Source organism: Bison bison, unplaced genomic scaffold (assembly GCF_000754665.1).
Source record: "Bison bison bison isolate TAMUID 2011002044 unplaced genomic scaffold, Bison_UMD1.0 scf7180017864190, whole genome shotgun sequence".
NCBI classification, from domain to species: domain Eukaryota; kingdom Metazoa; phylum Chordata; class Mammalia; order Artiodactyla; family Bovidae; genus Bison; species Bison bison.
Window position 1 is genome coordinate 2,340,328 of NW_011494762.1, and position 22,052 is coordinate 2,362,379.

Here is a 22,052-nt window from a genome sequence, read left to right on the forward strand (position 1 = left end):
TTATATATATATATATATATTCTTTTTCATATACTTTTCCATTATAGGTTATTAATAGATGTTGAATATGCTTCCCTGTGTTACATGCTGCTGCTGCTAAGTCGCTTCAGTCGTGTCCGACTCTGTGCGACCCCATAGACGGCAGCCCACCAGGCTCCCCCGTCCCTGGGATTCTCCAGGCAAGAACACCGGAGTGGGTTGCCATTTCCTTCTCCAATGCATGAAAGTGAAAAGTGAAAGTGAAGTCACTCAGTCATGTCCGACTCCTAGCGACCCCATGGACTGCAGCCCACCAGGCTCCTCCGTCCATGGGATTTTCCAGGCAAGAGTGCTGGAGTGGGGTGCCATTGCCTTCTCCACTGTGCTACATAATAGGTCTTATTTATTATGTATGTATATATATCTATCTATATATATATGTTGGGCTTTACCATCTGAGCCACCAGGTCTTATTTATGTTATATATATATATTACATATATATATATGTTGGGCTTTACCATCTGAGCCACCAGGGAATATGTTGGGCTTCCCTGGTGGCTCAGATGGTAAAGAATCTGTCTGCAATGTGGGAGACCGCAGTTTGATCCCTGGGTTGGGAAGGTCCCCTTGAGAAGGAATGGCAACCCACTCCAGTATTCTTGCCTGGAGAATTCCATGGACAGAGGAGCCTGGTGAACTACAGTCCATGGGGTCACAGAGAGTCGGACACGACTCAGCAACCAAAACACACACACACATATATTAATCCCAAACTCCTAATTTATCTCTCCCCATTCCTCTATCCCCTTTGGTAACCATAAGATTGTTTGCTATTTCTGTGGGTCTGTTTCAATTTTGTATGTAAATCATTTGTATCGTTTGTTTTTTTTTTTTTAGATTCCACATGTAAGTGATATATTTGTCTTCCTCTGTCTGACTTACTTCACTTAATATAATAATCTGTAGGTCCATCGTGTTGCTGAAGGATTCTGATTTAATGCTCTTGGAGGTGAAAGGTCTTATTACCATAATGAGAAACCTCAAGTTAGGATCTGAATCATCAGTAATTTTAACACTGCTTTCTAAAGCAACAGGCATTGGACAAGAGAAGTGGTTAAAACTATAGCAGAGAGGGTCTAGTTCAGACCCTAGGGATCCTGCCTTCCTGGCTCTCAGATCGCAAAGGCTGCAACCATTAAATCTTAATCTTCTATATGTGCTTTGTCTTCTTTGAGGGCTTTGGGGGATAGGTTCTATATCTCAGATGGGTTTTTCTATTATCCAACAAAATGCTAAGTCACCTAATTCTGCTGCATAATGTATGTTTGGATAAAGAAACAATAATATTAGACACACAATAACATAGAGAAGTCAACAGAGTACTGGAAAGGGAGGTAAGAGAACTGAGTTCTAGTTCTAAGAATTCCATTGATAAATTTCAGAAAAATCACTTCACCTCACTCTACATGTTTCTTTGCCTCTAAAATGGTGGAGTTGCAACATCACTCATTATCAGAGAAATGCAAATCAAAACCACAATGAGGTACCATTTCACGCCAGTCAGAATGGCTGCTATCCAAAAGTCTACAAATAATAAATGCTGGAGAGGGTGTGGAGAAAAGGGAACCCTCTTACACTGTTGGTGGGAATGCAAACTAGTACAGCCACTATGGAGAACAGTGTGGAGATTCCTTAAAAAACTGGAAATAGAACTGCCTTATGATCCAGCAATCCCACTGCTAGGCATACACACTGAGGAAACCAGAAGGGAAAGAGACACGTGTACCCCAATGTTCATCGCAGCACTGTTTATAATAGCCAGGACATGAAAGCAACCTAGATGTCCATCAGCAGATGAATGGATAAGAAAGCTGTGGTACATGTACACAATGGAGTATTACTCAGCCATTAAAAAGAATACATTTGAATCAGTTCTAATGAGGTGGATGAAACTGGAGCCTATTATACAGAATGAAGTAAGCCAGAAAGAAAAGCACCAATACAGTATACTAATGCATATATATGGAATTTAGAAAGATGGAAACGATAACCCTGTATGCGAGACAGCAAAAGAGACACAGATGTATAGAACAGTTTTTTGGACTCTGTGGGAGAGGCAAGGGTGGGATGATTTTGGAGAATGGCATTGAAACATGTATAATATCATATGTGAAATGAATCACCAGTCCAGGTTCGATGCATGATACAGGATGCTTGGGGCTGGTGCACTGGGATGACCCAGAGGGATGGTATAGGGAGGGAGGAGGGAGGGGAGAGGGGGGTTCGGGATGGGGAACACATGTACACCCATGGCTGATTCATGTTGATGTATGGAAAAACCAATACAATACTGTAAAGTAATTAGCCTCCAATTACAATAAATAAATTTATATTTAAAAATGATAAAATGATAGAGTTAAAGGAGACAAAAATCAAAGGACTTTTACAACTCAGATTCTTTGATTCTGTGAATCATCTGAAATCACCTTAGTATATGAGGTGGCCAATTTGACTATTCTGGCTTTTTCTTAATTGTGTTGAAAATAACAATTCAAGGAATAATTCCAGAATCTCTTACAGACTTTAACCTAGCACTTTATGAGGTACGAGAATCAGATACCAGAACCATATTATCTTTCTGTGACTCTTTTCCCCATGAATTCGAGTAGCCATATTGCTTCTTAACAGAAACCAGCTGTCATGATATTATGAGCCATGACCTTATTCTTATTCTATACATGTATTTCTTGATAATAAATCATTAGATTATCATATATTTTATATTCTTTACTAATCCACTGTTAGCATCACTATGAACAAAGCTAGTGGAGGTGATGGAATTCCAGTTGAGCTATTTCAAATCCTGAAAGATGATGCTGTGAAAGTGCTACACTCAATATGCGAGCAAATTTGGAAAACTCAGCAGTGGCCACAGGACTGGAAAAGGTCAGTTTTCATTCCAATCCCAAAGAAAGGCAATGCCAAAGAATGCTCAAACTACCGCATAATTGCACTCATCTCACATGCTAGGAAAGCAATGCTCAAAGTTCTCCAAGCCAGGCTTCAGCAATATGTGAACCGTAAACTTCCTGATGTTCAAGCTCGTTTTAGAAAAGGCAGAGGAACCAGAGATCAAATCGCCAACATCTGCTGGATCATGGATAAAGCAAGAGAGTTCCAGAAAAACATCTATTTCTGCTTTATTGACTATGCCAAAGCCTTTGACTGTGTGGATCACAATAAACTGTGGAAAATTCTGAAAGAGATGGGAATACCAGCCCACCTGACCTGCCTCTTGAGAAATTTGTATGCAGGTCAGGAAGCAACAGTTAGAACTGGACATGGAACAACAGACTGGTTCCAAATAGGAAAAGGAGTATGTCAAGGCTGTATATTGTCACCCTGCTTATTTAACTTATATGCAGAGTACATCATGAGAAACGCTGGACTGGAAGAAGCACAAGCTGGAATCAAGATTGCCGGGAGAAATAGCAATAACCTCAGATATGCAGATGACACCACCCTTATGGCAGAAAGTGAAGAGGAACTCAAAAGCCTCTTGATGAAAGTGAAAGTGGAGAGGGAAAAAGTTGGCTTAAAGCTCAACATTCAGAAAACGAAGATCATGGCATCTGGTCCCATCACTTCATGGGAAATAGATGGGGAAACAGTGGAAACAGTGTCAGACTTTATTTGGGGGGCTCCAAAATCACTGCAGGTGGTGACTGCAGCCATAAAATTAAAAGACGCTTACTCCTTGGAAGGAAAGTTATGACCAACCTAGATAGCATATTCAAAAGCAGAGACATTACTTTGCCAACAAAGGTCTGTCTAGTCAAGGCTATGGTTTTTCCTGTGGTCATGTATGGATGTGAGAGTTGGACTGTGAAGAAGGCTGAGCGCCGAAGAATTGATGCTTTTGAACTGTGGTGTTGGAGAAGACTCTTGAGAGTCCCTTGGACTGCAAGGAGATCCAACCAGTCCATTCTGAAGGAGATCAGCCCTGGGATTTCTTTGGAAGGAATGATGCTAAAGCTGAAACTCCAGTACTTTGGCCACCTCATGCGAAGAGTTGCCTCATTGGAAAAGACTCTGATGCTGGGAGGCATTGGGGGCAGGAGAAGAAGGGGACGACAGAGGATGAGATAGCTGGATGGCATCACTGATTCGATGGACGTGAGTCTGAGTGAACTCTGGGAGTTGGTGATGGACAAGGAGGCCTGGCATGCTGCGATTCATGGAGACGCAAAGAGTCAGACATGACTGAGTGACTGAACTGAACTGAACTGAATCCACTCTTGAAATAGACATTAACTAAGTATGTATCTTCAATAGTGTCCTTCATATGTTAAAAATGTGTGTGGTATGCATTAATAATCCTTTTAAGCTACTATTTGTGCTGGAGAAGACTCAGATTTTTATTCTACATTGGACTTTCTCCATCAAATGGTTAACACATTATTACTCCAACTTTAGCCACAAAAATAATGGTTTCTGGAGCCTTTCAGATGTATGTGAATTTATGAACATATTATTTGAAATGTTACTCGTTAGGGTGCATTTCTGACATCATATTGAGACAAGGGGCCTGGTGAGATGTTCTTTATTCTTCTGATTACTGTCTGAAGGGAATGTAGTTTTTTCTCTCTCCACTTGTTTTTTGTAGGAGTTAAATAAAATCTAAAAATCACATTAATGTTCTAAACATCTGGATAGATTGTTATGGGGATAAACAGAAGCCCTAGTACCTCACCTGTAACCATCTAATCAATTACATGTAAAGTCCTGTCTGTGTCCCCTGAGAATCTGGTTCAGCAGACTGTTGATGAATAGAAGGGTATGTTGTCTGTGGAGGGGCCGAATCCTTGAGCACATACTTGGATTCAGCTATGAAAGTGCTATTAACTCCCATCCCATCTTAGTTAAATATATACCTGAAAGAGGAAAGGTAAGACTTGGTGAAACAAATCAGTGCTTCCTTTTGTTTATTTCCAGAGGCAAACATATGTAACTTTCACAAGAAAAAAGGGAAAGCCTCTTCCTGGTCCCACTGGATTCAGTCAATTCTAGCTCCAGGAGGCTATGGAGTATACGTGAAGAGAGGCAGGCAGTCAGCCCTTGGTTTCAGGATTGGATCGGCTGAGTCATCTCTAGAAACCTAGGAGCTTCAACAAAAAATTAAGGAAGGGAGAGAGAAGGAAAAGAGAGAGGAGGAGAAATCTCTCCTATTAGGATTTTTGCTTCCCAGATGCAATTACTCCTAATAATTTCATGAACCTGAGCACTAGTGTGTAGTCACTAGAGCCACTGTTTGGGCCATGAGGGTGGTGATAATGGAAAGAGCCCCTGTCTGGATTTGTAAGCCCTGCCATTTACTCACTGAGCAACCTTGGGCAGAAGTCCTCTCTGACCCTCAGTCTCCTCATCTGTAAATATTTACCCTTCTGGTTTGTGGAGAGCATTACATGACCATGTAAGCACACAACATATTTCTTATAAACTGTAATGCTCTACACACATTTGCGGTGTTAAACATGTTAATCCTTCCAGTTGTGTTCTTCTATCTTTTACTGTAGACAAAAGACAGATTTCCCCAGCAAGAGAGAAGACAAGAAGAATCTTTGCCTGACCCACAGAGACAACGACAATTTAGGCATTCTACACTAAAGCCCTCTAGGTTAGCCACAGGTGTGCAGCTGATGTTTCTGGATCCAGTACACAGGGGTTTGTGTTGCTTTCTTGATCCAAGTCAAGGTAACCTAGAAAGTTAGAATTATATCATCTTGCTATCATTTTGATATTTCAAACATTTCAGCCTCATACAAGTAGAAAAGAGTCTCTCTCTCTCTTACTGATTTGTAGATGAACGAATACATGGTTTTCAATCAGCCAATTACCCATTTGGTACCCACCACGTGCCTGACTATACTGCAAGGTACTCTAAAAAGTCTTAGTAATGGCCAGCATTAAAATTCTTTGGAAAGAAAAACTGAGTTATGTGTGCCTACAAGCAAGAGATCAAAGGGTTAATCAGAAACGAAACAATTTTCACATAAAGTGATCTTTCTTCCCTGTTTTATTGTAAGCTCAAAGAGAATTGTAGCAATACAGGTTGAGCAATTTTCTTTTTTTGTGAATCCCGTGCTCAATTTATGAAAGCCATTTTGCAAGCCATTTACATGCAGTAAACCTTTGCTTTAAGATTCTGTCATTTACCTTGATCATTATTTATAGTCCCTTTAGAAAAGGCCCTTGACTGGTTTAGCTCCCAAGTATAGCACGGCCACGGGACAGTTTTCTTTTAAGTCATGGTTGTAAGCTAGGACATGCTCAGTCTTGTAGCCAGGTATGAGGCATGGCGATATTGTGTAATGGGGACTAAGCTAGTTGGAATGAGGAGTCTTGGATTTAAAACCAGTCTTGGACTTAAAACTCACAATGTAATCTTGGTTGTTTACACTCCTTTACTGTCAAGTTTGCTAACTTGTAGAAAAAGCACAATGTCTTTCATCACAAGACTATAAAGTAGGGCTTAACTGAGGTACTCTGTGTGCAAGTGTCAGTTAAAAAGAGGAGATTGTTTTATGAATGAATTGTCTATAATATGAACTACTATAAATCACTGAAAAGGGAATGGTATGTCTAATCTAAACTCTTTCTGGATCACATATTCTGTTCTCTCTACTGTAATCCACAGAAGAATGTAAACAGAGCAGGGACCTTCACAAGACACAGAGAGTAGACATTCTATCAAGTATCTGTTGTATTAATGGGTAAAATTTCCATGTAAGCATCAGTGTGCTGGGCATGGTTTAGAATATAAGAAGAATAATGTATTAACCTAGCCTCAAAGAGTTTATAGTTAGGATGACTAGCCATTCATGCATGAAAAGCCAATGTGAATTAAATTATGGCTCTAAACAAGAGAAGAAAGCATGCATAAAAAGTGTGTCTGAGTCCCTCACCGGAAGACAGATATAGCAGGAAGGTTTCCTCATCTTAACCCTCAGTGAGTTTATCTATCTTCAGCCTCACTTCTGTCCCGTGTACTTTTTAAATCAGTCACAGTTCCAGAAGGACCAGATACCCACTTGTAAGGGTTTGACTGAAGTGCATATAATATAGAGATGTGTCCAGAATTGTGGGAGCCAAAGAGAGTTGGTGAGGCCCAACAGCAGGAAGCGTTACCACCCACAGAGGTGAAAGCAGTGCAAGGGGCAGGCACGGAATGTGATGGGAGCCAAAGCTAGGCGCAACGAGAATCCTTATCAACACACAAGTCCAGTAGAGCCGTGCAAGTCTAATTCTTTGGGCTACTATCAAGGCAAAGTCTGCTGGGTTTGTATGCATTTGGTCCAGAACTTTTAGGCAGGTGGGGCTTTTCTTGAGGGCCTAAGGAAGAAATTCCATCAGTCCAAAAGGCCTTCCTGGAGCTGGGATCTGTCATTCTACCTTTGCTTGTAGCACAGTGAAATGGCTAAATGTTCTTCCTTGACTCCTTGGTACTTACCATGCACAGCCTTCGCAAGGTACAGAACAAGAGAAAATGGATTATGCCCTCAACAACAAGAGGCGAGTCATCCGCCTGGTTTTGCAGTGGGCTGCCATGTATGGAGACATCCTACAAGAGGATGACGTGGCCATGGCTTTCCTGGAGGTAGGTGGGGATCATCCCTTCCAAGAGTGTGTCTTTGTCCTACAATACAGGGACCACCCAGAGGCATGGCAGCTTCCCTAGAGACAGAGTAAGCGCAAATTCTAGACTTTGTTAACATGTTCATTCATCAGAAAGGAACTATCAGAAAAGTATAAAGAAAAGCATATCCATTATCCTGCCAGTCTAATTCAGTAACTGGTAGCAGCATTCCGATGTATTTTCATTGATTTGCTTTCTTTGTTATATTTCCTGTAGTTATAATCAACATAGTACCCATCATTTCACAGGATGCCTTTTCTACTTTATGTAAGGATTTTTCTATGTCAGTAGAGTCTAATAAAATTTTCTGATGGTCTTTGAGTAGCTATGCCACAGATATATTTATTTCTTCCCATATTGTTGAATATATCATTTCCATTTTTACTTTCCTAGAAGAGCATAATGAACATTTTTGTACAAATAGGTCTATTTTTGGTTCTATTCCTAGAAGTGGGATTACTAGATCAAATGGTGATGCTTTTGAGTACAGTGGAGCAGATAACTTTATTAAAGAATTCTTAGGTCCACGAAGTGGTTCTGAAGGGCCATGATTTACTTTGTAAACACTGATTTAAGCTGAACTTCCTTTTCCTTCCCATGACTCCAGCCCACGTTACAACAGTGACCTGAGCATTTAATCCTTAATGATTCACTCTGTCCTCAGAAACTGAGATGAGGACCTTACTTCTGTGCAGGCAAAAGGCAACATGATTTCTGTTTCAAGCTTTATCAGTCTGTCTGTTTAAGAATGAATTATCCAAAAGAAACATCCCCACTCACTCCTTCTTAGTCATATCATTTGGCAGGCAGAGAAATGAGGCTGGGAGGAAAGGTGGATGATGATAGTCCCTCAAGACTATGGAATGAAAGATTTTGAAGATGTACAGGAATAATAGTCACTTGGGTCATTGGGTTATGGCTTCTACCCATTGCTTCGAGTAAAGGACCACTTTGCAGATGAGTCAGAATGATGGTGATGCTGCTGCTGCCAGAGCTCTCGGCTTCTGCTGGGGAGCCCACTGCCCCTGCACAAAGCAGGGCAGGGACTCTGCTGCTCAGTGGGTGGAACCATCGCAGGACATCAGTGAAGAGTCCTGAGTTAGTGACATAAACTCCACAAAACTTCAGCGCAGTGCTGAAAACCATGGCTGTACTTTTACCACCAACAGTTAACCACGACTAGTAGTAAATGTTAAATAAACAACAAATACTAAAATAATATTCAAAATAAATATTAAAATTCCCCTGAAAAAAAGATTAAGGTGAAAGAAGTGCTCTTAAAGACCATAAAATAACCCATTCCAGAACACTGCGTTGCTTTGCCTTCTGTATAAATATCATATAAACACTTCATTTGCGATTTAAATTTTTTAAATTTGTTTATTGTGGTAGAACACAGCAATCATAAAACTTGCTATTTTAATCATTCTTAAGTGTACAATTCAGTGGCATTAATTATACTCACAATGGAACGCATGCATCACTACCATCAGTTTCCACAATTTTTTCCTCACTTGCCATGTTGAATTTAGACATGCTGTAACATTTTCTTATTTGTCCCTAGTCCATGAAACCATGGTCTGGAGATGCTAGTGAGGCAGATGACATAGGGACATGTCTTTGTTGCTCTTTGCAGAATTACGTACCTTTTGCAGTTCTTGTTAAAAGCCTGTGACCTTTGCCAATTACAGGAGTTTTATGTGTCTGTATCAGATGATGCCCGGATGCTTGCTGCCCTCAAGGAGCAACTGCCTGAGCTGGAGAAGATTGTCAAGCAAATGTAAGGAAGGGCTTGGCTTTGGGGTGAGCTTTCACCAAGTAAGTGTCTGCTGACTCTCAATCACATCATCATCCAAAAAGTCCTTTGTCCCCACAAAGGGTGAAAGCTGATTTGAGTGGTGTGGGCCTCAGGCGAGGGGGTGCAGTCAGGCCAGATGAACAAAAGGGTGGAGATTCTGCTCAGCTGCCTTCTGCACCGGACAGCTGCCCAGAGAAAGCCTGGGGAGCCAGAGATCCTCCTTGGACGTCTGACTCAATAAACCTGGGTCCCTTTGGTTCAAGGCAGGGAATCCAACACCACAGTGGTCAGTGGAATTTAAGCAAAGTTTGAAGAGAATTACTTACCTGGGAAATTCGCGTGACGCTGCCAAAGCTGTTAATGGTGAATACTTGTGTCCTCTAAGTGGAAACACGGGTTTGCACATGCTGTCCTTTGAGCCACTGATTAAATACTGGCTCCTAGATAGACTTTGAGAGTGAGTAATCCAGGCTTTTAACCTCACTTAGACCAGGGATCTGCCTGGGACAAAAGCTGATCTCTTAGCTGTCCCCTCTGTGCTTTGGCCTCTTGGTGTTAAAATAAGGAGGCTCAAATTGCCCCCTGAAGGGATGCTGTGATTTCATTTCTAACACAAGATTAAAGTTATATACAAATGAAACCATTTAATAGTACCAACAGTATTAAATAATGTGCTTTCTCTGTTTCTCGTAGTTCAGAAGATGCAAAGGCTCCACAAAAGAAGGTCAGTGGCAATGGATCAGAATTCTCTAATTATGCCCTGTAGACTGACAGTTCTCCAGAAATACAACATCGCAATATGTGACAGTGATGTCTTTGTAAATACAAAATATGTTTTCTTTATTTCTTGACTCTGCTTCTCAGGCATGTGTCCTCTGAGTTGCAGATATTCATCTGTCATCCTCCCCTTATGGCAGCTACTATTGTTATTATTTTTACAGCACAAAGTTCTTTTGCAACAGTTCAACACAGGCGATGAGAGAGCCCAGAAGCGCCAGCCTATCCGTGGCTCTGATGAAGGTGAGATTTCTTTTCCAGCGTGTGTAGATTATTTAAAGTCAGAATGAAATCTTCCCTCTGGGCGTCACCCCTTGGGCCCACAGAATAGCTTTTCTTGGCTCTCTGTGCACTCCAGATGGTTTGCTTGGAGGTGCCCTTTGGCATTCCAATTATTTTTGTCCTTGAACTTGGTACCTGGAGCCAAGGTGCTTGTTCACACTTCTCTGATTCTGCCTCTACCCCACTGCCACCTTTCCTTGAAGGAGAGAAAGATTATCTCAGGGGCCACTTGTCAAGGTGGCTGGAAGGTGGTTGGTGTTTTGCAGATGCCTCTCAGAGGTGGAGCACCAGGGTCAGCTGCTCACCTGCCGAGCAGGGCTCCTGCCCAGGAAGAGTGCCCCCAGCCCTGAGCACTACCTCGTTAGCACCCATCGGGGAGGCCCAAATACCAGCTGCTATTGTTTGCTTGGTTAAGATTTCTTCGAAGAGTCACAGGCAAAATAAAATGATCATGATGAAATCTTCATCTTCAGCCTCAGATGAATGTTGTAATTTAGGGGTGGCCCAAACTCAAGAATTACAGCAGGTGGAATTACTTCCAGGACTTGTGTGTTCAGAGCTGAACATGTGGATAACCACATGCAGATTTACTGAACTGAACACCACCCAAGCCATGTGCCCAGGCCTCAGAGTACATACACCAGTGGACAAGTGAGCAGGAATCTTAGCGAATGTTCATGACCCCAGGCAGAAGCATTCCTGTTTGCAGGAGTGTTCATGCTGACTCCCTACCACTGAACTAGGCAGTGGGAAACTAGTGATCTGCCTGCCACATAACACTCCTGTATTGTGAAAAAGAAACACTCACAGACAAGGGCAGACCCTGAAAACTTGCCTAAACATGCCTCTCATTCTTTCCCCATGACCTGTGTGTGGGCTTTCCACAACTATCTGTTGTGGTTTTTGTAACTGGGATTGGCAGTCATGGACTGTTCTAAGGTAAGTTTTAGAGGAGGACAAGTGTAGGCATCCATGAGCACAAATCAATACAAGTCATAAGAATGGCAAGGCGATGCACATTTTGGAGGGTGCGTCCAAACATTTTGCATAGCTTATGTTTTTTTAAGAACTCCCAAGATCAATTCATCTCGTTGTTGCTCTCTTCCCAATAGTTCTGTTTAAAGTCTATTGCGTGGACCACACCTACACAACCATCCGGGTGCCGGTGGCCGCCTCGGTGAAGGAAGTCCTCAGCGCCGTTGCCGACAAACTGGGCTCCGGGGAAGGCCTGATCATCGTCAAGATGAGTTCCGGGGGAGGTGAGAGCCTTCTGTAGAGGGGATATGCCAGCAAACAGAACCCTGGCAGGCAGTTAGTGGGGCCTTTCAAGCTGATCCAAAGGGACGAGTGGGTGCCGTGTGTTCCCACAAATAACAGAAATGAAGGTGGTTAGAAGTGGGCTGGGCTAGTGTCTTAATGTCCCCTATCCAGTAGGTGCCCACTCTGAAGCAGAAAGAGATGAAGAGGAAGCTGGAATGAGGTCTCTGGTGTGGATGTCAGCCTGGAGTTTTCCTATAAACCCTAAACAGAAAAGCTTAATGCTGTAATAACCTATATTAGGAAAGAATTGAAAAAATATATATGTGTGTGTGTGTGTGTAAAAATACCTATATACATGTAACTGAATTACTTTGCTATATACCTGAAATAACACAACATGCTTAGTTGTTCATTCATGTCTGACTCTTTGCAACCCCATGGGCTGTAGCCCACCAGGCTCCTCTGTCCATGGGATTTCCCGGGCAAGAATACTGGAGTGGGTTGCCATTCCCTTCTCCAGGGGATCTTCCTGACCCAGGGATCGAACCCTGGTCTCCTGCTTTGCAGGCAGATTCTTTACTATCTGAGCTACAAAGGAAGCCCCAAAATAACACAACACTATAAATCAAATATACTTTAATTAAGACCAAAAAAAAAAAGAAGTTTAAGGCCTTGGAGCTCTGAGACATGTGGACCCCAAGAGGACACCTGGCTTTTCTGGCTAAAGGCTACAGGTTTTCATGAGTCTGAAGTTAGCAGTGGTCACAGGCTGGTTCTTTTTGGCTGATGATGTCTCCCTCCTTTCCCAGTAGAAAGGGCAGGAACTCAGCTCATCGACAAAGTGAGGAGTATTTTCCCCCACAGGATTACTTGACTACTGCCTGCTTTTATCCATCATGTATTTTTGGCCACTCAGTGTGGCTGTGACACGAGGGGAGGTGTATGCAGAGCCTGTGCCTCCACGTGGCTCAGAGGCTGGCGAGGAGGGAGACAATAAACAGTCACCGTCCAGGTGACGAGAAGGGTCTGCACGCGTTGCAGCGAGAGGCTGTGGGAGGGAGCCATGAGGCTTGCTTATCCAGCAATGATTTGATACTCATTGGAGCATCCTTCAGGATCCGAGGGAGGCCATTTCTACCGCATTTAAAGACAAATTATTCCACTGAGGCAGAATTTTTAAATATATCTTGGCTCCCCAAAATATCCCCCTCCATTTCTGTTCCTGGTGCACATGACCCAGGACGTCTGTCTGTCCATCATGAGCCCTCTGGCACACTCTCGCCATAGTTTTCCCAGGTGCCTCCTTCACTGCCTTCAGGTTCTCCTGTCATCGTCTCATGGAGGCCCCCCTCCTTCCTTTCTTTGATTCCCCCTTATCCATCCTTCCCAGCCTCCCTCCCTGCTCTATTGTTGTCTCCTCCTCACTGCTTACTCTCTGATGCATTGTCACTGTCTGCATCCCTCACTATGATGTAAGCTCTTTGGGGACTATTTTGTTGTTGTTGTTGTTATCATTCCCTTCTGTATCCTCAGTGTCCAGAGCAGTGTCCAGCATATAGTAAATGCTAAATAAATATCTTTTGTATGAACTATTTTAAATATAAGAGACTTCATCTAATAATGCAGTTGCCCTCCAAATTAGGGAATGAGTGAAAAAAAGTGATAAATTTTACCTCGAAAGTCATGTGGGATCTCAGAAAGCCCCCTAAGTTTTCTAAAAGTGATACTGTCATCTCCAAAGGGCTGGGCGTTAATCACCATCTAGAAGCAGAACTTGTTTTTTAAGTAGCAGGTGCGGTTTTTGTATGCAGAACTGGGTAAATGACCCTCGGGTATTTCATCCCTGTTTTGGGGTCATTTCTGATGGCATCCTGAGTGTTGTGTGCCTGCGTGATTGCTGTGTCTTTTTTATTCAGTGGATCCCTTCAGTACAGTATTTTGTGCAGTCACTCCGCATGTTCCAGTAATTCACCAAGCTGGCAATTTGTTGGTGTGATTAGGGCAGTACAGCAAATCTCAGATGCATTTAATAGGCAATCTCATGCTTTTTATGTTCACAGAAAAGGTGGTGCTCAAACCTAATGATGTTTCAGTATTTACAACGCTCACCATTAATGGACGTCTATTTGCTTGCCCGCGAGAGCAATTCGATTCACTGGTAGGTGTGGATGGCCGCCTTGGAGCAGCGTGTGCAATCAGAAAAACTTGTCTGGAGCTTAATTTTGCAGTCACATTGAACTCAGTTGCTAAAAAAATTCTTGAATGCTACTTGTCTTTTTCTTTTCTCCGGTCTATTAGGTAAGCCTCAGGTGTTCATTTGAGACGCTCTGAGCTTTAGATTTACCTTTGTGGAAATTCACCAAGTTGCACTATGATTGGGGCATAATTCAGCTTTCAGAACTCTTTGTAGTAATTCACCTCCTTGAAATGTCCCTGATTTAAATACTGATATTAAAAAACATGAACACTTAGAGACCAGGATAGAAATAATTTTTTTAAGGCAAGACATTGCGATTTATCCTGCTCCTTAGGGGGATGTAGAAATGCATTATGAAAGAGCCACTCTACGGTCCAGGGAAAATGCCGTTCCCTGAAAGGGCTCTCTCCATCTTGTGCGGGAAATATCAGAGGCCAGCTGTCTTCCCTAAGTCTCCAAAACACTGTTCACAGCCCCACACAGCTCTCTGAGTAAAGGCTTAATCAACTGTGTTAACAAGTGTGGCCCTCTCTCCTTTATGCTCTGGTGGGGTTCATTTCTGTTTCTCCTTCAATAGTTAGGCATGGAAATGAGTAGCTACTGGAGTATCTTCGAGAGCCCGTGGGGCCAGCTCAGAGGACTAGTTTCTTCCATCTGTTAGACACACAGGGCTTCTTTACTAAGAAAAGTGCAACACAAGCACTATGGTGTGTTGCATTTTGTTGCTGTTGTTTAGTTTCCAAGTCATGTCTGACTCTCTTGTGACCGTCTGGACCTGCCAGGATCCTCTGTCCATGGGATTTCCCAGGCAAGGATATTGGAGTGGGTTGCCATTTCCTTCTCTGGGGATCTTCCCAACCCAGGGATCAAACCTGCGACTCCTGCACTGGCAGATGGATTCTTTACCACTGAGCCACCAAGGAAGCATTTTAGAGGGGAGAATTTAACTACATGAGTGATGCATGAATACGTTCAGTGTAATCAGATCAGATGTTGTAGGTAAATCAAGATTCCCCTCCTTGGACTTTCTAGAGCTTGCTTAGCCTCATTGTGATTCTGACCTTCTGAGCTGGGGAGAGCTAGTTTGTGCAGCTGCACAGGTTAAGCAGATTTTGTGACTTCTTGAATTCACCTGGAGAGGAACTTTGCAAAGGGGGCATGAGTTCTCCTGACCTCCCTCACCCACCAGCACTGTCTGATCTGAGTCTGTTCACAGTCCTTTAAATGGATTTTTCATTATCTACATCCACTGCTTTCTGAAAATAAATACTTCCCAGTATTGAGAGACTGGGGAGAGAAATGGCATGAATGAGTCATACTACCCTCTCCTGGTAGCAAAACCCAGCAAAAGCCCGTTTAGTTGCAGACCTGCTGAAGGTGCTGTGTGATGCGTTTGCCACTCGGGGCTTGGGCCTCTCCTGCCAGCTGGTTCTTGGCCGCAGTATCTGGTGACATGGTGTGCAGATGCAGAATGTGGACCATCTCCAGCTCTCTGTGGGAAGATACTAACTTTTTAAGCCTCTGTTTATTTGCACACAATCCTGCAGCCTCACAAGTTGTCAGTCCTTCCTAGTCTTCCATTTTAAGTCATGCGTAATTGCAAGGAGCTTGCTTTGCAGCAAGTATCTGGACGTGAACATGCTTAACTTCTTCCCTGTTGGTGTTCTGCCACTCCCTGGCCTACCAGTTATGCCATCCTTTCTAAGGAGTGGTCACAAAACTCTAGGCATGAAGCTCTTTTTCCGGCTTTCTAAAGATTTGAGGACAGTCCATCCAGGAAGAGTCATACACAGAATGACTCTGCACGACAGAATGCTGGCCAGACCTTTGATCCATCAACACATACTTAGTATGAAGTGCCAGCATCTGCGTGACACTGCACCAGTGTCCCAGAGCCTCTGTGCTGACAATAATCATGGTCAAATTGGGAGATGAAACTAACACAGACAGCCTGGAACAGAACAAACCATAGTGCCGAAGTGCTGTCTAGAATTAGCAGTGCCAGCAGTTTGTCCTTGTCGCTTAAGGGCTCAGATTCTAGAGCTTTACTTTCTTGACATTTTAAGCATAAATGTTAGTACAGAGCAACTTACAATAAAACGCCACTGTACTGTAATTGGCTTCTACTTTTATCCATTCACTAGCTCCTTAGGTTCTTCTTTGGGGCCTAACCTATATCTTTCCTGGTGTCGTGGATGATTCTGGCTCTAACATGGTCTTGAAAATAGATCCATCACGGTCCTTGCACCTCAGGGAGCTCATAGTGTAGTGTGGGACACCAGAGTGTGATGGCATCCAGTATGACAAATGCCATTGCAGAGCTGGGTACAGCATGTGGGAGCCCGAGGAAAGAGGACGCTGAGGTGGCAGCTTGCTTTAGCCATCTGTCACTGACAATCAGCACATCCTTTTAATATCTTAGTTTCCTCATCAGGACAGTGGGAGCATAAGAGTGCTATTCTCCTAATCACTCCGTCCAAGCTTAACAGAGCAATCAGCTCTCAAAAAGAGCAGTCAAGTCTATAGGAGTTCTTTGCCTCTGTGTGGGACTTTTCAGATCTGTATGTGTAATGCAGACCCTACATAGGTTCTTCTGTGCTTCACCTGTAGGAAATTTCCACCGGGATATCTAGGAGAAAATGGTCCAGGAATCTGCTTCCTGCGGGGCCAGCATGTAATTCCCCCTTCAGATGCAGGAGCCCTCTGCACTGCTCAGATTGCTCCCTGGTGGTTCACGGAGGGAAGCAGTCAGCCTGCCCTTTGCTTGGTGAGCCCTGTTCACTCATAAAAAGTAGAGATTCAACAGGGGGTTCTATTTCTCTCAAAAGAGATTCAGGATGATATACTAGCATCCACGACTAAAAGTATTCTATGGCATCTTCCCTGTTGTTCAGTCACTCAGTCATGACCGACTCTTTGCGACCCCATGGACTGCAGCACACCAGGCTTCCCTGTCCTTCACCATCTCCCAGAGTTTGCTCAAATTCATGTCCATTTAGTTGATCCTTCCATCCAACCATCTCATCCTCTGTCCTCCCCTTCTCCTCCTACCCTCAATCTTTCCCAGCATCAGGGTCTTTTCCAATTAAGTCAGTTCTTTGCATCAGGTGGCCAAAGTATTGGAGCTTCAGCAACAGTCCTTCCAATGAATATTCAGGATTGATTTCCTTTAGGATTGACTGGTTTGATCTCCTTGCAGTCCAAGGGACTCTCAAGAATCTTCTCCAGCACCACAGTTTGAAGGCATCAATTCTTTGACGCTCAGCCATCTTCCCCGTAGTTGGGCTAATTTATCCCCTCTGTGAAAGCTGTAAGACCTCAAGGGAAAGAGATGAGGACTCAGACTGAGGAAAGAGCAAACCCAAGGAATAGAGGACAGGTCCACAGCAAAGCAAACAGGCAAGAGGGAAGGCAGGATGTGGACAGTCAGCCAGAGCCTTAGACAGAGTCCTCCTGCTGAGGGTGTAAGAGCTTCCTGACATTCCTACCTGAGACCTACCCTGCTTGAAACCATACTGCTTGTTTCCATAAACGACCTGCCCATTAGCTTCAAGTCAGTTCCCTAAGTTTTGAACCTTTGGAATAATGATTTTTCTTCCATGTTCTGTGTGCCCTGCTCTTCCTGCCCTAGAGTGAATCAGCAACAACCGTGTTTGGCTCGTACATACAGGTGCTGTGCTCCTCACTCTTCCTGTGCCTCTGCATTGGCACAGCACAGCTCGGAAGGTGGGGCCACCTCTGTGCTGGGCACTTGCTCACATGCCACACTTCAATTATTCCCATCCTATTCTCCTAACAAGCCTAGGTACTAGGTGGTGGTGGTTGTTAAGTCACTAAGTCGTGTCTGACTCTTAACGACCCCATGGACTGCAGCACGCCAGGCCTCCCTGTCCTTCACTATCATCTGGACTTTGCTCAGACTCATGTCCATGGAGTCAGTGATACATTCAACCATCTCATCTTCCATCGTCTCCTTTCTCCTCCTGCCCTCAATCTTTCCCAGATCAGGGTCTTTTCCAATGAATTAGCTCTTAGCATTAGGTGGCCAAAGTATTGACGCTTTAGCTTCACCATTAATCCTTACAATGAATATTCAGGGTTGATTTCCTTGCTACCCAGGGGACTCTCAGGAGTCTTCTCCAGCACCACAGTTTAAAAGCTCCAGCACCAATTATTTGCACTCAACCTTCTTTCTGGTCCAGCTCTCACATCCATGCATGACTACTGGAAAAGCTTTAACTAAATGGACCTTTGTCAGAAAAGTGATGTCTGTGCTTTTGTCTAGGTTTGTCATAGCTTTTCTTCCAAGTAGTAAGCGTCTTTTAGTTTTATGACAGCAGTCACCGACCATCCACAGTGATTTTGGAGCCCAAGAAAATAAAATCTGTCACTGTTTCTACTCTTTCCCCATCTGTTTGCCATGAAGTGATGAGACCAGATGCCATGATCTAGTTATTTGAATGTTGAGTTTTAAACCAGCTTTTTCACTCTCCTCTTTTACCCTCATCGAGAGACTCTTTAGTTCCTCTTCACTTTCTGCCATTAGAGTGGTATCTAGGTACTAGGTAATGGGTCCCCAACTCATAAGAGCTAAAAACAGTCAACAGATTAGGGGATCATCCAAGTCTATGTAATTAGGGTGGGTCTGCTGCTCTCTGAAACGGGCACTAACCTGGTCTGTTACAAAACCCTAATTCCCATGGAGCACTCCAAGGCTTTCTAACATGGTCCATTCTGTTCCCCTGAACTCTCTGTTCCTGCCAAGCAAGTCTGATGATACATCCCCACCTTCATGCCTCTGCTGCCATCCTCCAACCTAAGACCCACCATCCTGGATACTCAGGGAAAACTTTGCCCTTCTAAACCTGCCCAGTTTCATCTTTTAAAGCCCAGCTTCTTTTTCCAAGAACCTCTTAAGGCTACGTATTCATTCCAAATGCCCACTACCTCTCAAAAGCCCCTTCACATTTCCTCACCTGTTTTTCCATATATCTGGGAGTCAGGTGTTTGTTGATGCTTCTGTCTGTCCCTTTATACATACATGCAAACAAATGCCAACAGCTGATTCTTTATTGACGTGCAGTGCTGTACTCACAGGTCAGAGCTGATTCCTCTGTTAAACTGCAAACTTTCAAATGCCCAGAAAGCAGCAGGATTTAGAGAATGTCAAGGTTATGGGTGATGATGACAATGATGCATGATGATAGAGTGTGAACAATATTAGAACTTCCAACCTAAATATTGGATATCCAAATATGTTTTGTATCATGCTGGGGAAACTATCTTTTAATTCATGTGACTTTTATAACTTTAAACTGTTATCATAGATCAATGGGTTTATAAGTAAAGTTTCTAGTATATACAAATCATTCATTTTATTAAGGAAAAGCACCCTAATTCATTTCTCGTAAAGTAAAAATCAAGTACATAAATTGGATGGAAAATTTTGACCAAGGGTCTTCCAGAAAGTAGCAGAATTTAGTTTTCTGATGCCTAGGTCCAAACACCATGACCACGTGACTATCATTCCTGGCTCTACGTCTCTCAGAAAGTGGAGGAATTGAACATCACACATAATCCCATGTAATCACAGATCCTTCTTTCACCGAGTAGTCCAGGCAGTGTATTATGAGAGATGGAGATGCAGAGCTTTACCACTGTCACCAGCCCCTGCCATAGTAAGTAGCTAAACGCCCAAACCACGATGCTAGTACCTGCTTTGGAGCAGCCTCAGTGGGAACCATAACTTCTTCTATGTTTGCCAGGGAAAAGGAATTGTTTCCAGGGAGCTCCCAGGCCCAAGCAGAAGAGAACCTCCATAGGTCAGTTGTCACTGAATCTTATTTGCCATGGTCCATGTTTTTCAGTCAGTGGAATTGATTAGAGGGATAATGGTTACTATAAAAATGCATGGAGGCAAGTGAGCATTAAGAGCAAAGACTTTTCTCTCCTCTGGGTAAAATCAAAGTTTCAAGGTATTCCTTAAAGCATCTTCAGAATCCTCTCCCCTCCAAGTCCCAAGCATTCAGCTTGTCTGTTTTGAGATTCTGATATATTTCCATATTATTATTCACAGACTCCCTTGCCAGAACAGGAGGGCCCAACTGTTGGAACAATGGGAACTTTCGAACTGATGAGCTCCAAAGATTTGGCCTACCAGATGACAATTTATGATTGGGAGCTCTTCAACTGTGTGCATGAGGTAAGGTGCTCCATTGAGAGCATGCATTCATAGGTATCATGGCAGTTCTGGTGTTGCCTGCAAATGTGAATACATGCTGCAATGTTAAAGCCACATGAGGGTTTTCTTTTTTTGCACAAAATATTGAGTATATTAATAAAGCCTGTTATGAAGCCTTTGAGAGTAAAGACAAATCTTTACAATTTGCAATAAGCTCTGTCTTCCTGAGTATATTAATAGCACCTAGTTTATAGTTACAGTATTCAGCAAGCCTCATTGAGCCCTTGAGGTCTTCAAGTTGAAGTTCAAGTTGAATGCCAGTCAGTGATTGTATTCATGTTTGCTGACCAGTGTCAATTTGCCACGTCAAATGGAGGAGCAAGCTGGTGTTTTGATTTAAAAACAAAGATGTGACACTGTTTTCCTTTCTTCTAGCTGGAGCTAATCTATCACACATTTGGAAGGCATCATTTTAAAAAGACCACAGCAAACTTGGATTTGTTCCTGAGGAGGTTTAATGAAATTCAGTTTTGGGTTGTCACTGAGATCTGCCTTTGTTCCCAGCCTAGCAAGCGTGTTCAGCTCTTAAAAAAATTTATTAAGATCGCAGCCCAGTAAGTATTCACTCGGGGAGAGAAAAACATTTGAGCTGTGGTTTCATTTTGTCCCCTTAGATTACACCTTAAAAAGCAAAGTGAGATATTAAATCTGTTTATGCACCAGCTGACTCAGATGGTAAAGAATATGTCTGCAATGCGAGAGAGCCAGGTTCGATCTCTGGGTCAGGAAGATCCTCTGGAGAAGGAAATGGCAGACCACTCCAGTATTCTTGCCGAGAGAATTCCATGGACAGAGGAGTCTGGTGGGCTACAGTCCATGGGGTCACAAAGAGTCTGGGGACATGACTGAGCAACTAACACACCAACCACAGGGGCTTAAGAATTACTGAACTCTTGTGAGAGCTGTGCTTTGTCTAGCTTTTGTAACACTGACACCAATATATAAATTAACATCCTACAGGACTGATGCTCAAGTTAAAATCATGACCTCTTTTTGCTCTGAACTACTGAGACTGTGTGCCTCCTTCAGTTTAAGGGCTCTGTCAGCAAAGTTCTGCTGCAAAAGTTCTGTTTTAAAGGCTGGGCAAGTCGAGGTCTAACTTGACACCTTCTTGCCAGTAGAGGGCAGTGGGAACATGCATGTAAAACCGTGCTTCCAACTCAGCCAGGATAAAATCCATAAAATGCATAAAGACGAGCTAACCTGGCCCATGAAAATCATCTCCACAAACATCAGAAAAAGCGAGCGTCTTATAAATATTCTATTTAACAGCACTTCGTGGGAAACAATTTATTACTGCAGGGGCCAGTTAGATTTCTCCCTGACATGAATTTAATCTTCTCCTGCTATTTAGATATGCCTGACAACCTCCTGTTTACTTCCATGTTTTTGGTATCACCACAGTGCTAAAAATAAAATGCTAAATGCAGCTTGTGGCTGGGAGATGTCTTTCCTTTCTAAAAGCAGGGAGCTCTAGCCTAGGAAGGTGGGGAGCACAAGTGACCCCAGCTGGGCAGTTTGCTTGAGCCAAAAACTTTAGATCCCATACAGAGTCTAATTTCCAGAGCTAAACAAAGAAGCAACCACTGCTTGACATTTCGCACATGCCAGCTTGCCAAATGCCTTGAATTATTTTGCCAAAAATTTGGGAGTTCAGCAGGATATCCAAAGCCCTTGGATTCAAATGCTGGTATCTCTTAATTTGGAAAAAAATATGCCTTTTGAAAGAAAGATTTGGTAAAATGTTGCTTATACATTTCTGGTTCGGAGTGCAGCCACTTTCCCAGGAGCCTTGAATCGGCTGATTGCAGGGGCAGATG

The 22,052-nt window shown here is 43.1% G+C and overlaps 1 protein-coding gene across 10 annotated transcripts in view; it reads left to right on the forward strand.

Moving 5' to 3' along the window:
- RAPGEF4 (Rap guanine nucleotide exchange factor (GEF) 4) overlaps window positions 1–22,052 on the forward strand; it is a 274,066-nt gene that overhangs the window by 227,938 nt on the left and 24,076 nt on the right. For all 10 annotated transcript variants that reach the window (XM_010843829.1, XM_010843832.1, XM_010843828.1 and 7 more), the window contains 8 exons: window positions 7,488–7,638; window positions 9,369–9,457; window positions 10,169–10,199; window positions 10,417–10,495; window positions 11,647–11,793; window positions 13,855–13,952; window positions 20,068–20,193; window positions 20,608–20,786. In XM_010843829.1, the coding sequence (XP_010842131.1) occupies window positions 7,488–7,638; window positions 9,369–9,457; window positions 10,169–10,199; window positions 10,417–10,495; window positions 11,647–11,793; window positions 13,855–13,952; window positions 20,068–20,193; window positions 20,608–20,786 (900 nt within the window). The remainder of the gene's footprint in view (window positions 1–7,487; window positions 7,639–9,368; window positions 9,458–10,168; window positions 10,200–10,416; window positions 10,496–11,646; window positions 11,794–13,854; window positions 13,953–20,067; window positions 20,194–20,607; window positions 20,787–22,052) is intronic.